Source organism: Amblyomma maculatum, chromosome 10, assembly GCF_055883805.1.
Source record: "Amblyomma maculatum isolate TAMU_Amacu chromosome 10, ASM5588380v1, whole genome shotgun sequence".
Taxonomy (NCBI): domain Eukaryota; kingdom Metazoa; phylum Arthropoda; class Arachnida; order Ixodida; family Ixodidae; genus Amblyomma; species Amblyomma maculatum.
The window spans coordinates 176,661,589-176,680,999 of record NC_139353.1 but is presented as its reverse complement, the minus strand read 5'-3'; the positions used below and the strand labels follow the sequence as shown (position 1 = coordinate 176,680,999).

The window sequence follows — 19,411 nt, the reverse complement described above, 5'->3', positions numbered from 1 at the left end:
TCGTGGGAGCGCACCGCCGACGGGTTTCACTGAGGTGACGACGAGACGCCTCATCCGAAACAAGAACAGCCGGCGCCGATCGCTTGCTTCAAACAATCACTGCCGTCTCCACCAAGAACCAAGAGCCCTTCCCTCGCGGTGTTGCCTTACGCGTGCTGCGGCGTCGCCTCCTCTGTTTTCGAGGTCTATGCAATGGGCCCCGTGGCAGCGTGAAAGTAAACAGGTGCATGTTTTAGAGGTCCTCCTTTTCGACTTTATCGTTTTGCCCACTTGACATATTTACTTTGCCTTATTTGGTGAGTTTGTTGCCATTTATATTGTGTATCAATGAAAAAAATGCAACACCTAGCCCATCTTTTCATTGGTTTTTCGGTTGCGTTTTCACAGAAAGGTGAACAGGGGATCGGAGCACGTGAATGCTACGCAAAAAGTGTTTAATGCTTCAGCAACAAAGCATTGCCCTATCAAGTTCCTCGGAGGCGCAATATACAGGGTGAATATTTTTTTAACGTTTACAGATGATTACTTTGAAATCTGACAGAGACGCCTAACCAGGTGGATTGCACAGCTACACGGACACGTGCCTGATAGAACTCAGTGATTGGACAATTACGCAGCAAGCTGCATATAAATGGCTGCGTGATAATACTGCACAATCGAAGGCTTTCAATATAGACATTGAGTCGAGTTCTAAGTTTTCCATGATTAGCAGTGCAGTTACAAAATTTGGATAAAATGTACGCATTTCAGAGTTCGTTAAGCTCATATCCTGCATTACACATGTTTAAAATGGTCTCAAAAGCACTTGGATGCAGAAAATACGGAATACGCTTGCCTATATCATGACACCGATGCAATTAACGTGACTTCAACGACAATACTTCAGCGTACGTGCAGCGATGTCCTGTTATCAATCTGGAAGGCAGAAATCCAACTTAACGAGGTCCTAAATGTCTATGGCTGAAGTTAAATTTTTTTTTTTAAATGCGTATTCATTGCGAAAGTTTTAAAACTGAACTCAGCTGATAAGTTTACGGCTTTCAGCTTCACGATATATTTCCCTCTCAAAATGAAACTAAAAAGGTTGCCTAGCTAATTTTACTTAGTCTTCGAGCTTTGTGAAGAACATAATGTCCGCCTTGCTGTACAATCCATCTGCACAGGCCGCACGTAGGTTCCACTCTGTGATTTTAAAAAGAGCCCATATAGACGCCTAAAATATTTCATGTATAAAGGGATGTTTCCAGTTACTAACTTGGGCACACGGGGTAGTACAGAGATGTAGTAGTAAAAGGTTAGTAACGGCCCAAGAACTTACTAAGAAGTTAGCAGCGGGAAACAACAGGTTAGCAATCGCTGCAATTACTAACTTTTCGCTTGTCTAGAACGTTAGTAACGCTGCTAGAAGTTAGCAATTGCAAACAAAACGTTAGTAACTCCAGCCGTTACTAACTTTTTGCTTGCAGTTACTAACCTTTTACTAGCCTTTTTTTTTAAGAGTGTATGCGCAGTTTTCTGTTCAAAATGTTTGTATTGAAGACTATGCCGCCATGCGACACATAGTTTTGTGTTCGAAATAAACGCATTGGAAGATATTCTTCTCATCGAGACACATGTAAGGATATTTATATGCAAATTGTACAGCGCTAAACAAGATAGAACTGCGCTCGTACCAGGAAAATCCCGTAGCAGCACCACAGGAGTGCACAGAACGGACGTGCTCACAAGCCTTGCGAATGCAAGAAAAAGAAAAAAAAATTGAGCCACTGCCAAAGTCGATCAGTGCCGCACTGCGAGCCAGTATCATGTCCATATTCGTTTTTTTTTTATTTGTGCACGCCGCATCACCTGGCTGACGCGGGTAGGCAGCGAACTTTCAGAGGGCTCGTGTTTCCGGTATTTACTTCCATGTTACTCTAGGGGTATTGCGAAGGCGGTTGGAAGGAACGCTCTTCCCTTCAAAATCTGCCGTGGCTAGAGCTCCTTTTGCACCGAGACAGCACACTCCAGCCGATCAAAATTTGCTTCGACCAGGCAGGACGGCCACCAGCTTTGTGTTTCGGTAAAGCTTCTATAATGTCCCATAGTAATACGATGAAGTCGCAGGGGGGAGCGCTGTTATGTAATCTGTACTATAATCTACATGCATTTTGAATTGTTTACTGCATTTCTCTATTGGGCGAAGCAGCGATGCTTTAAACGGCCTCTCTAAGATGACTCGCAAAATTGTGCAGTCACACAACCTTGACGTGCAAAAAATGTTCAATTACTATAATTGACGGCGCTATGCAAAAGTTAGAGTCCGGCTGTATCGTTTCTTAGCTCTGTACAAGCTGATAGCTGGCTAAGCGATGTTATCATTCCGAGAGTTATCGTTCCTTCAGGCTACAGTACCGTTATCTTATCGCCTCCATAACTATTTTGTCCCAACCAGTTCAGTTTTTTTTTTTTCACTCGAAGATATCCTTCTCTTAACAGTGCAGGATGCCCCGTTTACACATGAATGATGTCAAGCCCGAAAGCCTTGACACGTTCTGTTTCTTATATGCCCTCTTTTGCTATCTCGCCTTGCATATATCTATCTGCACTTGCACTTTTATAAGCGTGGTTTCAGTGGGAAGGGCGGTTGACATGAGTAGGCGACCGGGTTGCTTTTTACAGTGCCACTTCAGTTTCCTTCTTTGAGCAGAGTAAGACGCACTGCAAACGGGCCGGTTGCTGCCGAGTGGAATCTTGCATATTTTGTTTCACCAGGGCCGTGGTGGTGCTCCAACGTCACATAGTCCAAGTGTACGAGTTGCAATGCAGCCGAGCTTCCTCTTCATTCTTGCTGCTGTCATCTGCCTGGTGAGTCGAAAATTATTTAGCGCTTCCACTCAAGCGCTCCTTACAGAAGCGCAATATTTCAAAGCATTATTAGCTAATGGTAGACACTTTCCTAGTGTCCTTGTCTGCCGGGAGTTTGACAGTGTCATGGTAAAAACTATAACGCTTGCAATTGCAGCGTGTATAGCTTTAGGCCTGCAGTAGAACAGTTTGTCGGCCTATCGACATTTTGCACGGAGTCGCCAACAAACTACTGCAAGAACGAGCAGAACTACGTTCTTTGAAGCGTTGCCTCATTCATCAGAACATCGTGCTATTATTACCACAGTTTCAGTGCAGGAAATCATATCACAAGGATTTGCTAGAAGTCTTTTAATGTGTGCCATTAATGACGAGGAAGCATAGCAGGATATTTCTAAGCTGTAATGCAGCGCTTTCGGGGCTATGAGAAAACGGATCTAACGAGTGGATGGTGCCAGTATCTTTACAAATGATTTTCTTCAACAAACTGAGCTATGTGAACACGAGGCGCTTCTTCTGAGGAGCATCTCTGAATACATATGACTCAGGCTCATTCAAGCTCGGAGAACGTTGTACATGTACAATATGGTCCGCTGTTAAAGGGAACACCCCGCCGCGTGGCCACCGCGCTGCGCGGAGCGCCACCTTTATAGCCGTCGAGATTAGGAAACGCCAGGAACATGCTCAGTGAGTGCGGAAGGTGGAGCCAGCCTTCCGTCGTCTGCTACGGTGCTCTCCTGGTGTTTGCCTTGCGGAGGGGGAATATCTGAAATGCGAAAGAAACTATATATATAACGCGTATTTGCAATAAAGAAGAATATCTTTCTTTGTTTTTAGTCTTCGAAAGGTTTCTTTTGCGACACAGCCGCAGCGGATGAGAGTCGTCTTTATCTTTTTCTCATCATATATCTGCTCGTAACATACGACGAAAACATCGTGTTTCTGCACGGGGGCGAGAATAATTCGCGAACTTAAATATCCTGAAAGCGCGCTTTCCTGGCTTTGTGCTTTTTCGAGATCACACTCGATTAGTCCTTCGTGTATTTCGTATTCGCAATTTCAATCAAGGTATGTGTGGGTGCGTAAAGTGCATGATTATGCATATCTAGTGTACGCGGCCATTAATGACAATCTCATGGCATACATCGTTGCGGCTAATAAATTTTAAGAGATAGCTCATACAACTCATTCGCCCGTAGAGCCGTCGGCGTCGTTTAAGTAACGCTCGACCCCATGTATTGAAATTAACCGAGGGCTGCTGCGTAAAAAAACAACAAAAAAAAAACATCGTATCATCCTAATTTGTTGTTCTCGTGTTGCTTATTGATTGGTGTGTGATATGCGATGCCGATCTAATTAAATCCTTGTGTATATGAATAATGAATGGCTCAAATAAAGACCAACGCTTGGAAAAAGGGCATTGGCAGGTGTTAAAATAATCATATTGAAAAGCCTTAGCTCGGTGATGCTAATAATAAAAATTAGGAGGGTTTAATTGATTTATTAAATTGAAATATTTGAGAAATTGTAAAACGGGCGCTTCAGAGGAGCGCCCTTAAATGCTCAATGAAACGCCAATGCTTCCTGAGGATAAATGCGAAAATATATTGTGTAGTTATTGAACTAATAGCAGTAATTGTACAAAAGAGAAATTGGAAAAAGGCGGTTCGAAGGCATCAAAATCTTCAAAGGTTCAGAAATAAACCAATGCGTAATGCCGCTAACTAAGAAAGATTAGTGTTTAATTCATCAATACCCCATTACAACTATGTAAATCTGAGTTAAGATGGTGGACCGCTGCACTGAAGGACACCGAATCTGCTAGTACACTCCCCCCGCTCTCGTTAGTTTAGGCTTTTTTTTTTTTTTAGTATTTCCGAGCGGATGTGCCCAGGCGCTTGTAGAAGTTGTCTCGTTGACAACAAACGAGGTATGATTGCGATCCCGCACCCGAGAGACTGGATCCTGCGAGGTGGTTTGTGGGGGCGTGGACAAGAGCCGGTGCGGACCCATTATATATTTAAGAAGCACTTAGGTATGGTGGGACGCGTTGCGCGAACGTTCGCATTGTGTCCCGCACTGGCGCTCGTTATTGGGAGATAATTTTAAGTTGCCGTTCCGAGCAGTCGCCAAAGTCGCTGTGGGCCATTTAAGTACATTTTGTTGGAAGAGCGACTTACGGATCGTCCGCCGGGAGTATGCGCGAACGTGGCTTATCGGGCGCTGGCTTTGGTACAAAAAGTACTGTGCCCCGTCTTCGTGTGTGCCGCGCGGACGCCGCGCGCCACCGTGTGCTTCGCTGTTTCTTTCCGGGGCCTCTGCAAGCGGCGGCATCAAGAGTTCGTCGAAAAGTGTCGGGGAAGCGGGAGGACGACGTTGGCGTTTATGGTCGCTTCCGCACCACATGTGGCATACAAGGGCTCGCAGAATCTGTTCCTTTGTTCCCCACTTTGCTTACGGCCAGAATTCCACAGGTCCCCCCCTATGTATCGGGTGTGAAGGCGGGGCTGTGCATTTTTATTAGCTTTTTTTTTCGTCGCTTCTTGATGTGAGGGTGTGTCCTGTATTTAAGCGGAGAAAGAGCGTGCAACTTGGTTGAAGGTATGCGCGATGCGGGAGAGGGAAACAATCTCGTTAAAGCCGACGGGGCAAAAGCTGTTTTTAATTTTAATTTTGTCGGTCCGATTGGTTCCGCGAAGTTTCTTCTTTTATTGGTTAAACCTGCGACTGCGTATGTTGGAAATTTACTTAAACGGGTAATTTGCCGCGATAGGAGGTGGTCCGGAATTCGGCTGCCTTATTGGCGGGCGGGGTTTGAGCTCCGGTAAGGCGAACTGTCGGGCGAGGCCAGAGTGTGTAACTTACTTGCTTGACCTGCATACTGAAGTGCCTTTAGTGTCCCAAGAAAGTTACTTGCTTTACCTGTGTACTGAAGTGCCTCCAGTGCCCCAAGAGATGTCCTGTCCATGTCCTGCAACGTATATGTCGTATCCATAAAACAACGGAATTGCACTTACTGATCCATCCTTGAGATCCTGAAGAAAATTTAATTCCCCGCTTTAACGAGCCCGTACAGGAGCATGAGCACGTGGCCTAGAATTGACGGTTCCGACAAGGGGTGCAATGATTCGGGAGGGTTGGTTATCCAATCAGCCTTCAATGGCTTGTTTATCCAAATACCCTCTAATCTCAAACCAGGAAGGGTTCGATTTCAAACTTATACTCCAATCTCAATGCAAAAGCCAGCTCCAGACATTTCATGTTCTCGTGACGTCACGAAACCACTGAACCAATATGTTCCTGGCTCTATCAATTTCCGCGTACCAGCTATGTCCGTGATGTTTTGTTGGCAGCGCAGTGCCGACCATATCTCGTTTGCTGCAGAAGGGGGCCTTTAAAGCGGTCACGCTGAGATATGATATGATGTGAACATGAGATATGATAAACAGATGTATAAACACAAGGAGCGACCGAGAGATAAAACCCACCTTTAACCAAGTCGTACGAGCATGCCTGCATGGTTAAGAATATAAACATGATATATAAGATAGGATATAGATATAGAACATGTGGGATATAATTTTCAGATAGGATTTACAGATATAAAAAAGGAGGGAAAGAAAGAATAAGTCCCGCTTTAACTAATTCATACGAACGTTTCTGCGTAGCCAACGGGAAACGCGTATCACTTGGAATACAAGGTTCTCGATGGGAGCAATTCTCATCTCCTATATGCCAGTTTGTCAGCCAGACTCACTGTTTGCATGTTGAGAGTAGAGGATCACGTTGTGGTCTACTTCACAGCTACGTAGAACCCTCCTAGTCCTCTTTGCCCACTTTGCGCACTTTCTTCAATATTTCTTCCAATCTCTCCCATGACCGAGTGGTGTGCTTGGGGAATGGATTCGTTTCTTCTATTTGCGCGTAAGAATCAGAAGTTATAGGGAAAAGGGGCTTTGACCTGGTTCCCACTTTACCTCTAGGTGGAGGCGTTCTACGATTACCGTCGGCCCGTGTACGTGTTCGGGCATATGGCTAACAGCATCCAGGAGTTGGACGATTTCTTGGCTCAGGGAGCGAATGCTATAGAAGCGGATGTAACCTTCGCTCCTAACGGGACCGCCCTCAAGTTCTATCATGGCCCGGGCTGCGACTACGGTCGATACTGCGAGAATCAGACGGCCATCGACAAGTACCTCGCCTACGTGAAGGACACAGTCAGTGCAGGTATGGAAAACCCTCTTTACTATACCTTCTTCAGTTTCTATACCTCATCGGAGGTACTCGAATTTGCACCACCAAAATTACAGGGAAACACATCCATATAATTCCAAAGAAATAAGCTACTCTCCAAGCAAGGACCGTCTTCTTTTTATCTGAATACCAGGGAGGAAATAATTAATCTGTTAGGAAATCTTAATCTCGTTAATACTAATCATTTTGTAGTCGTTGCATATATATTGGCCGCATGTAGACTATCATTACTGGTGCCCTTGGCACAGAGATTGGCCTCATATCACCTACATGCAGAGAAAGCAATGTTCATTTAAAACAAAATAGTGTCGTTAATTAGATTACAAGTGTTCGCTTCATAAGTCGTGATATATGTCAGGTATACATGCAGGGACCGCGCAAACTGCTACCCTTAGTATAGTTGAACGACCACCCGATTCCCAAAATCAGAAATAACATATCCAGCACTTATAATCCGACAGTGTTTCTTCACCTTTACATAAAGTGGGATAGAATAAAAAAGAAAGCTTCACATCACCTTCCAAACCCTATTTTGCAGTATAGTAAAAAGGTGAGAGTTCTTTAATAAAAGCTTCCGTAAAGATCGTACTGATAGTTTGCTTTAACTGGCTTTTTATTCATGTAAATTAGGTTATTGTTGTGCATATGACCATTTTGAAGCGTAAGTTACTAGATTAGTCTACGATTCTGCGAAGAAAATTTTTTTTTTTTTGCGACACTTTATGCTAGTAGGTTGTGGAGGGAGTTGGGACATGGTTCTATATTACGTGTTCCAGTCTAGTGTTCATGAGTTTATAGTTGTGTCTCACTGCAAAAGGTTTGTCAATTCTTTGGAAAATTGTAGTCCAGTTTTGTTAGTTTCTGCTATTTAAGTATGCTTCCCTTAATGGGCCACAAACCCTCACGCGGCAATAGACAGGCGGTCATTGTGTGGATGTAACTTGAAGCCAGCAGCCTTCGAACAGTGCCTCTAAATTTTCCAGTCAGCGCCGAACACCTGCGATAACTTGCAGTCTCTGGTAATCGGTGGATTAGAGCCCTTGCATCTCAGTACGGTGTGTTAAATTGTGATTCAGACTTATCACGGATCAATGTAATCGTAACATGCCCATAGTGCTCACTAACTAGGGTGATTTTTCTTTCGCTCATTTATCTTCGCGTTTAAGCATGTGAAAGTGAAAATAAGAGGGCAAAAGAAAGACCTGATTTTACCGTGATTCAGACTTTCTTTGTCAACCCGTTTGCGTGGTGTGATAAGCCTTGAAGGTTACTTTACGCCTAGAACAATTCCGCAGTACTTTGGTAAGTGAATTATATTGCCCGAGGCGGAGAACGTGTTGCCTGCAGCAGAACCAATCGCAATTATTTCAACGACATAATTGGGACACATAAATAGCTTTCCTGTTGGATGCTGATACAGGCCAGTTCATAATTCGTTGCTTATGTCCTGATGTCCGTAGGACATTAAGTAATTTGATTCTCTTGAGTCATGGGCCGCGCTGATGACACAAGTAGGCGCAGATATGTGTTTCAACTCTTTTTATTCAAAGAGGCACCATGATACAAATTGCGGCGCCTATAGCCGCCACAAGCAAGGTGGCGAGGCGCCGAGAACGTAGGTATATCCTACCTCCCTCCTAGCCTCAGGAGAGCAAAAGACTTTCAGTGAGTATAAAGTAAAGTAAATACTTGGGCTCGTTGGTTTGCAATCTGTTATGAAGCAGCGCACCAGGAAAGCACACATAAAGAAGATTTGCTGACCATGTCCCCTTTTCCGAGGTAATTCACCCCAGAAGAGCCGAGTAACAGGCCGGGGGAAATCTTGTAGTACCGTGCCTGATGGCTACCCGGTGGCACCGGGGATCGAACCTGGTACCTCCCGAATGCGAGGCGGATGCATTTCCACAAGGCCACCGCTTTGGTTGAAAAAGGGATTCTTTAGGGTTGCCAAGTAAAAACGTTTCATTACCCATCCCAAGCATTTCCCCCCACAAGTGCAGAGCACCAGGCCAGGAGAAATCTTGTAACCATTGAAACACCGGTGCTACCCGGTGGTACCGGGGATAGGAGAGGGGGTACAAGCGCTGAACCCTTGTTCCTCGTTCCTTTCTGTGTTTTCCTGGTGCGCTGCTTCACAATCAGTGCGAATAAAGGTATGTGCTAACCGCATCCGGGCCCCGTGGCGCACAGGAAGCAAGTTGGTCCGTGGAGATCATAGGCGGTGTTTGGGAAGGAACCTGTGATTGGAAACGCAGTAGAGAGAAAATAAGCAATATTGTGTTTCCGGAATTGAGCTGGCGGTCTTCCTAGTGTAAAATCTTCATTCATTCATTCATTCATTCATTCATTCATTCATTCATTCATTCATTCATTCATTCATTCATTCATTCATTCATTCATTCGTACATGTTTGGTACAAAGTGGTAGAGTATTCCTCCTGTCGCTTTGCTTCTATATGCGTCAGCGTTGGATGTAGTGTTGCTTTCAAAGGTGCGACCATGTTATATCTAGAAATGGATGATCCTGTACATGCATACTTACCTCAAATGTTCCGTTCTGCCTAGATAGCAGAGGCAAAAGGCCAATACAAACGCCTGACGAGGTCTCTGAACCTATATGGCACACAAAGCCTCAGATAACCGCGGAACGATAAAAAATAACACCCTACTGGGCGATAGAAAAAAAAGCAAAAGCTGAATTGCTATCAGTAGATTCAGTAGTAAATAACAGTTACACGCTATAACGAGAGCAAAACGACAAAAAAAGGAAAACAAACGACCTGCGCAGAGAATGCACCTTTGACTTCCGATGATATCGTCAAGAACGTAGTTTTGTCTTAAACTGTGGGTAGCATAATTTTAAACGTGAATATAAACTGCATTGCACTCTGGTAGAGAGAATAATTTCCTATGCATACTCTTCACTGAGAAGGAGATCGTTTACCCGTTTCTTGAAATCAAGCGGTGAATTTGATACGCGCAGGGCCTCGACTAGCTGGGAACAAGTATTGAGCAATTCAGTAATCTGATGGCTAACTAGCAGTGTTCTGTGCGGTGTTCGAGTTCTATTCTTAACATACTTGCCATCACGTTAATAATAAGTACCATTCTGGTATCGATAAGATGCAAGAAATGTAAACCCCAGATTTCGCAACGTGGTACACCTGCATAGAGAGGCTGGACCGAAAAGTGTTGAAAATTGCCAATATCTTATATTAGTGGAAAATATGTGCAGTGTGTTCATTAGTGGTTTATTTGCTATATTGCTTACAGCCTTGTTTTCTGCCACGTGTAGTGTTTCAAGATAGGTACTCGTTGTATATTCCCGAACTAAATGCAAATAATATAGATGGCAGTAAATTAAAGAGTAGCAACGTTCGCGTTTAAACAAGGGAGATATCATACATGTAAAACAGCGCTAAAATTAGAGACTGAAAGATGCATACAAAAACTCAATCAAGGCCCAATGCGTGTCTTTCAATCCCGTCTTTTTCGAGAATGTCTACTCTTCCGTTTACCAACTTCTTTCTTTTACTTCATGTATAGTAAACATCAGTTGATTCAAGATGCCAAGGATTTTAGAAATCTCTATACTTAACCCTTCCATGCTCTAAACTCTGAAAGTGCAAACGAGACGTATGGTTTATTTTTTGATAAAATAAGTAACATGTAATACAAACATTTCCCCATCAGGCCAGTAAGAAAATATTGAAAGGTTACAAAGCCATGAATCATAAAAGGACTTGTGAAAGGAATGAAGCTACGGGACGCAATATTCCAGGTGTTTTTGCTACAAAAGACTTAAAGGAGCCGTCAGAATATAAAAGATGAAGATAAGTTAAATTATCATCTAAAGAAAGTCCGCCGAAATGTGTATTACATTAATAAATTTACAGGTAGCTACAGCTGCTCCCAGACAACTTGATGGAAATGAAATTATTACATTCGAAAAACTGCTGCTAGATACAAGAATTTAGCATTAATGACGTCACTCACCATTGGTCTGACCTGGGTTATAAATTCAATGCTCACTTTTTAGCTTTTCGCACATCGGGTATAGCTGCACAAATAGCCCGAAAGTTGAGTTTCCCACTGAGAGTAGAAGAAAGCATATTTCTGCAGCCAACTATACCGAATGAAATCGCTGCTTTGAAATTGAAATATTGCTGCGCAAGTGGCCTTGACGATATGACATTCCGTCCGACAAACGCTATGCTAGATATTTTATATGTTCCTCTTTCCCAGATCTGTAATCTTATTCTTAGAGATGGGTTGTTTCCTGACAAAATTAAATTTGTTAGTGTCTGCGCAGTTGATTAGAGCGGTGATAGAACAGTATTTTTTTTAAATTGCTGACCTATATTCGTGTTAAAAGTATTTTAATAAAATAGCAGAGCACGTAATGAACTTAAACTTTACTTGACTTTTGTTAATAAAGCTACCACATCTTTGTATAAATACGGGTTTGACAAAGGAAAGTCAGTTGAGTCTGCCTTGCTCATAATTAAAGAAAAAAAAAATCATTGTGAACATAGAAAACAGACTTTACACACTTGAAATGTTCTAAAATTTTTAAAACGTTCCTGATTTCATAAAACATAACATTCTTTTAACAAAGCTATTTTGATATAATCTTCGGGGTAACGCACTGCACTTGATTAAACGTAATCTCCAGAATTGCTTCCAATTTGCAAGCCTCGGGAACAGTAAATTGATCTTGTAAATGAAATGTGCTTCCCTAATAGGTTCGATTTTGGGACCAATCCTATCCTTAGTCTATACAAACACTATTTTGAAAATACCTGGGGCATTGGATATTATATGCACATGACATAAAATTATTTTAAAGGAAGCAGCATATCCATCTTAATAGCACTAGCAAATATATGGCTGCAAGACCTGTCGTCCTGGCTGTGCTGCAACTAGTTGAACAAGCATATTGGAAAAAAAAAACCTAATTTTATTTCGTGCAAAAACAAACTTTCTGATGCCTCTGTCGTCTGGGTTTTCAAGGAAAGCCTCTGAAACATGTGAGTGCGCAGAAGTTTTTGGGAGTCTTTTTTGAAGAATACTTGAACTGTATGCAAGGCAGTTAAGGCAGTAACACGTAAGGAAGTAAAGTATAGCCATTTCTAAAATGACTTGGTCACCCTCCTGGCACTGCTCTGAGAAAGCTGCATACGACATTTCTTGAGAGCCCGTAAAAATCTTTACGGTACCTTCAAGTTGACGCACCAAACGTGTACCCTGAAAGAAGCACCGTTCCACAAGGCCGAGCATTGGTGAAGTTACATATAATGAGTTTATATGGCGGTACTCTGACAGAACGCAGTGGGGCTGCTGGTAGCATGGCATATTCACATAGACGCCTTTGATGGCTGCGGAGATCCTGGAGTAGCTTGCTATATGATACGTTCTTGAAGTGGCGAAGAGGTTGCCATATGCGCAGCGGAGATCTGGTCTCATGTGCTCTGTCTGTTCTTTCGGGATCCAAAGTATCACTCCGCCAAAGCAACCAAAGACCAATATTATATATATATATATATTATATGTATTAAATATATATATAATATATTATATTATTCTATTAACAATATAAATAATTACTGTAATATAAAAGTATGCTAATGTTATTATATCATATTATTATATTAAAAATATGCTGGTATGCCGTCCACGGGCTCCGCAGAGGCATGAAGATAAACACTTCATGCACAGCGGTTCGTCGTTTAGGGAACGTGAGCAATGTGTAGCGTGGTCTAGCACTTCTTTACGTGAGAACAAGTGGCGCTGCACGATTTGGCATGATTAGTTATGACTAGGCGGAGGTCGTGTACTCTACATCGCTATTTACCAAACGAAAGATCGGTTTCACCTCATCGCGTTCATCACATCGCCTTCTTCACCACGGAGTGAAGGGACTTGTTTCTTATGAGCAACAGTGCGCCTCGACAGGGCGCGACAAACAATCAGGGGGGTAGCTTTGGACTCCATTTTTTATTCAAGGGTATCTGTAGCGTATATGCGGTGTCGATGCCAAGCCCCGTAATCAAGGCGGCGGAGGTGCCTGTGTTCTCCCCCAGGGGCAACAGCCGAGATTCGAGAAGCGTGAGTCTTTACGAATGATGCTGCATCGCACCCCCTGGTGTGAAGATAGGGCGGGAAAACTGCGGCAGCTCGGCTGCTGATCAGAATCCTAGCGTCTGGCTATGGCCAAGTTCCCCGGATCGAGAAAAGGGCAGGTCTCTCATCTTTATTGCAGTTCAAGTTACGTAATAGAAGCAAATTAACGGACAACCTAGGTACCACCTGTATACCCTCCACGGGCTCCGCAGGGGCATGAAGATTAACACTTCATGCACAGATGTTCGTTGTTTAGCAAAATTGAACAATTTGTATCCCGGTCTAGCACTTCATTGTTCATAAACCACGAATACAACGAATAATGTAAGACCAAGAGCATTCTCATAAAATTTGATTTTTTTTTTAAGGCGCACTAAAGTATCTGAAGCAGTGGAACGACCTGGCTGTAAATTTTCAAGCGACCCCATTAAAAATGTGCGCACCATGTGCAGGCAAGGTTTCCAGGATGCTTTAACTGCGATTCAGCCCTTCTTTCGCTGAGTTCTTTATCTAAACATTTTTTCATTTATTTTTCTTTCTCCCAGCACACTGCAAGACGTGGTTGCACCAGGTCGCATGATTTTCAGCTGACATTTACACATATCTCACTTTTCACCTCTGTTTTCAACGTGTAAGAAACAGACGGTGCACGAACGGTAGTTTCGTCAAATCTAGTCTCACGTACATTGTCTTTTCTCACATTTGTTTTCACAGATGGAGGAAAACACAAGGACAAAATGCTCCTCCTCTACGTAGACATCAAAACGGGAAACCTGCGCGGAGACAAAGCAAAATACAAAGCTGGCGTCAGTCTTGCTGAAAACCTCATACATCATCTGTGGAGTGAAGGCAAGTACCAAGCATTTGCCTTAAGCTATAGCGGCGACGCCTTCACACCGCCTGTGTGGCAAGCGTGCTGCTCGTCCCTGACCTCTTTTTTTTTTTTTTTTCACTTTCGAGATGGAAGGTGTTTAGCTTATCACCCTTCGCTCAGATAATCATCACTAGTCTGATACTTGATATTTTCCTGCGTTTGGCTCCTAACGTTATTACCGTTTACTGAGTGTAAGGTGCTGATTACTGGGTAGTACGGTAACCTTGAAAGAAGATAAAATATTCCTGGTGCTTGTCTTTTTTTTTTTTCGCTCTTTACATATCTATATTTTAATCCCTGTGAGGGATACGCAAGGGCGCTCTGCGCAAGTCGATTGTGCAGTAAGGCGGACATCACGTACATAACATAGCTTATTGATTTAGCAATTAACGGACATTAGCTAATAAACTTTTTACTTTATATCTTACGGGCAAACATTACATTAAGCAAATGAACGAGCGTCACCATAAAGGTTGAGCCAAGCTTTATTTTTTTTTTCATTGGCAATTACATTGAAAACAGTTAACGTAAAACAAATACGCATTTCTGGCTCGTAAAGCTTACGCTCCGCACTGCACATTTTAGAACATCATCACTGGGCGTGGTATTGCCGAAAAAGTCAACTTCGCTGCTTGCATAAAATGCGCAATCAGCTTTCGTATTAGATGTATTATACGTAAAAGCGACGCCGTTTTAATAAAGTGAACCGCGGGTAGTTAAGTTTGAGTTAGAATTGCGTCATTTTTATAAGTGAGATGCTGCAAAATACACTGCTCATAAAAAAAAAATAAAAAACTAGTCCCCGCTCTGGTGTGAACGGCTTTCTTAATATAATATTAGAACCTAAAATTGAAAGTAAAAATTTTATTTATTTGTCTTATTCAGCTGCTTAAAAATGAGATGCCACGCAAATAGTATCTATGTTGCTGCACATCAGCCTTCACCGACTTCTCTGAAATATATTTGAGTTCAAAAAATAGTCTGCAGACGGGTAAAAAAAAGCACCTGGTGTATCGGTATTTGAGCCCTTCGACATCTTAGGCGAAGTCAATCTTTCTGTATTAATATAGGCACAAGACATGAAATTTTGAATGATGCACGCAACGTGAGAAGAAACCACATTAAATGCTCGAGATGACCTGGGAGTTCAGGAGCCTGACCTCCCGTTTTGTAGAAGTGTTCAAAGCAACATGAGTACCGTCTTTCTTCTCTGCTCCGCCGGCAACAAACGGGGTCAGACCAGTATTCGGCGGCTAAGCGCATCAGGGGACAGTGCACCGGAGAGGTCTACTAGGCGGAAAGCAAAGGTAGCAGCTCTTACGGGCTTCTCCGCTTTAATATCTCCAGGAAAACTGCCGAAGAGCGTTGTTGTGTGCTATTGCAAGATAGCATCTTTTGAGCTGGCTGGATGGGGAACAATTTGCGAGGAATATTATTCTGAAAAGCGAGACCTCGGGTGGCCGCAGCTACGCCGTGAAGATGAGCCGTGAAGAGGCATAACTACAGTCCCCTCATACGAAACTCCGCCTGACATGACACTTGAATTCGCGTTACCCCTATGCCAAGGGCAAAAGCAGCCAACTAGGGTCGCTCCTTTCATATGGGAGGGTCATATCAGAATCAGCACGCAGGAACCATTGGCATTCGTTAACCCTGCGTGACTCAGGCAAGTCCATACGGTTCTGTTGAAGCGTAGCTTTATATGTGGGCTGGTAGCTTACGCTCTCGCGTCACACACTTGAAGGATGAGCTTAAGTGTGCCCAATAATGTAGCAGGCGAAAGAAGCTCCGCCATTGCTTTCGCAATTCAACTAGGGTTAAGCAGAGCTAAACAACAACATTTTTTTTTATGTTGCGCAGGTTTACCCATTTATTTACTACGATTCAAATATATTCTACATCCGACATAATCACCCAAAATTGACATAAAACCACGACACACTATGCACTGTCCCACTACACTGCTTGTCCCCATTGGTTGTCATCGCGATTGCGGTGAACTGAAAACCTTTTTCTCATAAATGCTGCGTTGCTTAGTTGTACACGGCCAAAGGAACCGGACAAACGCTGATGTATGCGAAATTGTAAAGTAAAATTGTATGCGAAAGGGGACCAGGAAATCTCCAAAGGGAGCTCGTATGATCGAAGTGGAGTCGCTGGTGAATTATAGTCAAAAAGGCAATCAGATGCTAAAATAGCCGAGCGAGCTAATGTCGACGTCCAAACGGACGTGATACTACGCTACCGCTAGACGACGTGTTTTCAAAGCCAGAGTGAAAACGGGCTAATAAATGGTCGAGAAGATCACAAATTGTATAATAGGTGTCAGATAATTAAAATAAAATACACCTATGTCAAAAGATTGCGGGGAGGAGCAAGCAATACTAAATAGAGACGGGCAAACATTTCCATGGTGAGCGCTGCCGGCGCCCCCATGGCGCCACTAGCAACCGTGTGCCGCCGCCGCGCTTCTACCAATGGTGACGTCATGAGAACCGCTTACGCGACACATCTGGTGCGTTAGGAAGGAGGCGCGCCGGCACAAAAGACATCGCGGCCGTCGAGTGCTGTGCAACGTTGACTTTACGCCACTTGAGGATTACTGCTGAGCTTGGTACACAATGTCGTGCACAACACAGCTGCTATCATAATTTCGGCAATGTGAAATCTCTACTAGTGGCGCATGATATACTGTGTGTAGCATCAAAGCTCAGGCTTACGCATTTCTCTAGTGCCGATCATGCAGCCCTCTCTGAATTTTTAAATGGTTGATTAACTGATGTGAAAGACGGAATAAATTAGAGGTCAATAAACCTTCGGAAGAGGGTACAATGTATTCATGGCTTTTGAAAAGCGTTCGCTTAATTTCAATTTGAACAAACGTTTGTTTTGTTTTCTTCTGTTTTTTTTTTTTACTTTTTTTATCTAGGTCCGCTCGGATGCCGCAGGTTTGAAGGCTATATTCTGCGGAAAATCCAGATCGGCGTTTGCGATGAGATTAAAATTTATGATCATGCCTACGGCAAAAGATAGTTGTCAGGGGACATGAGAGTGAACTTCGTATTCATTGCGAACAACGTGAAATCACTAGGCAACTTGACCAGACCGCTGTCAGGAGCTGGGAATTTTGGTAGTATAGTGCTTGTGAGATAGGTCAGTGGTTACGTGGTCGAACCCAGCACTTCTGAGTTAACGTCTTAGTTAAAGGAACACTTTATATGTCGCGCGGACTTACACATAACGTAGATTACGACCGTACAGTAATGAGCATCTGTGAGAAACAAAGGTATAAATTAATTGATTGATGATTCAGTTCAGTTCAGGCGTTCAGTCGTGTCCGACTCTTCGTGACCCTATGGACCATGTCACGCCACGATTTCCGGTCTCTCACTATCTTCTTAACATCACATAGGTTCATCTGCAATGCATCGAGAATGCCATCTAACCGTCGCGTTCGCTGCCTACCCCTTCTCCGGCGACCCTCAACCTTTCCCAACATCAAATCTTTCTCCAGCGACTCCTCCCTTCTCATCAGATGACCAAAGTAGCTGAGCTTTAACTTTAGAATTTGACCCTCCAATGAGCAGTCAGGGTTTATGGTCGACAATATCGACTGATTTGATCTTCTGGCAGTCCAAGGAACTCTTAAGAGTCTTCGCCAGCACCACAATTCAAACGCGTCAATTCTTCGGTGGTAAGCCTTTTTCACAGTCCAACTCTCGCATCCATACATCACAACTGGAAAGACCATAGCACGGGTTATACGGATCTTGGTTGGCAGACTAATGTCTCTGCTCTTTACTAGGCGGTCAAGGCTAACCATTGCTCTCTTTCCCAGAAGCAGGCGTCTCCTAATTTCATGGCTGCAGTCTCCTTCCGAGGTAATCTTGGCGCCCAAGAACAGAAAATCTGTCACAGCTTCCACTTCTTGTCCATTGATTCTCCAGGACTTGATAGGGCAAGACGCCATGATCTTCGTCTTTTTAATGTTCAGTTTAAGCCCAAACTTCTCACTCTCTTCTTGTACGCGCATCAGAAGTCTCTTGAGTTCCACTTCACTTTCTGCCATTAAAGTGGTATCATCCGCATATCTAAGGTTGTTGATACGTTTTCCAGCAATCTTCACTCCAGCTGAAGACTCGTCCAGACCGGCCTTCCTCATGATGCACTCTGCATATAGGTTAAATAGGCAGGGCGACAGTATGCAGCCTTGCCTCACCCCTTTCTCAATCGGAAACCAATCAGTAAGACCATGCCCAGTTCTGACTGTGGCCTTTTGCCCTTCATAAATGTTCCTGAGGAGACAGATGAGGTGAATTGGAACTCCCATCTCTTGGAGAGCTTGCCACAATCTGCTGTGATCTACGCAGTCAAACGCTTTCGCATAATCAATAAAGCAGAAGTAAATGGGTTTCTGGAACTCTCTTGCTTTTTCCATGATCCAGCGAAGGTTGGCAATTTGGTCTCTAGTTCCTCTGCCCTTGTGAAACCCAGCTTGCACGTCCGGAAGCTCCCGATCCACATACTGCTGCAGCCTACCTTGCAGGATTTTTAACATCACCTTGCTAGCATGCGAAATAAGCGCGATCGTGCGGTAGTTGGAACAATCTTTGGCACTGCCTTTCTTTGGGATGGGGATGTAAACTGACCTCCTCCAATCCTGTGGCCACTGCAGGGTTGTCCAAATCTTTTGACATAATGTATGCAGTGTGTTAATAGCGTCGTGGTTGAGGTTTTGAAGCAACTCAGCTGGAATACCATCAATTCCGCTAGCTTTGTTCTTAGCAAGGCTGGCTAAGGCCCATTCAACTTCACTCTTCAGGATGCCCGGCTCGAGATCAGTAATCACAACCGTCCTATGTTGGGTTTGCACATCCGGGTCCTTCTTGTACAGTTCTTCTGTGTATTCCTGCCACCTCTTCTTTATCTCTGAGGCTTCAGTGAGGTCCTTGCTTGATTGATTGATTGATGATTAGGAGAGCAGCATACTGCATTACGTGAGCGACTGTGCACAAGGATAGCCGCAGACGGGAGCATAATGTTATCACGTCATACCCTTATGGGCGCAGCTGAAGCGCTTCTAACTTATAGCTGAAACGGGCACAATTTCCCCTATAATAATTAATTGAAACATGCATTTCTGCAGTACGAGAAATTCCCTGTCCAGAAAGGACCCTCAGTTCTGAGCAGCGTTTCATTTCAAGGATAAAATAAAATATAAGAATAAAGGAAACTTTTAGCTACCACCTTAAAGACTATGACAAGCCATTTTTCTAGGGGAGAAAAAATAAAACAACGTGCGTAGCGATTTGAT

General features: G+C 43.5%; 1 protein-coding gene across 1 annotated transcript in view; it reads left to right on the top strand.

The window, feature by feature from the left end:
• Positions 1–2,681: 2,681 nt before the first annotated feature.
• The window catches only part of LOC146177988 (dermonecrotic toxin SPH-like), a 32,438-nt gene continuing 15,708 nt past the window's right edge, over positions 2,682–19,411 (top strand). The window contains exons 1-3 of the mRNA XM_084580690.1: positions 2,682–2,847; positions 6,831–7,074; positions 13,938–14,072. Coding sequence (XP_084436816.1) covers positions 2,803–2,847; positions 6,831–7,074; positions 13,938–14,072 — 424 coding nt within the window. The 5' untranslated portion in view covers positions 2,682–2,802. The remainder of the gene's footprint in view (positions 2,848–6,830; positions 7,075–13,937; positions 14,073–19,411) is intronic.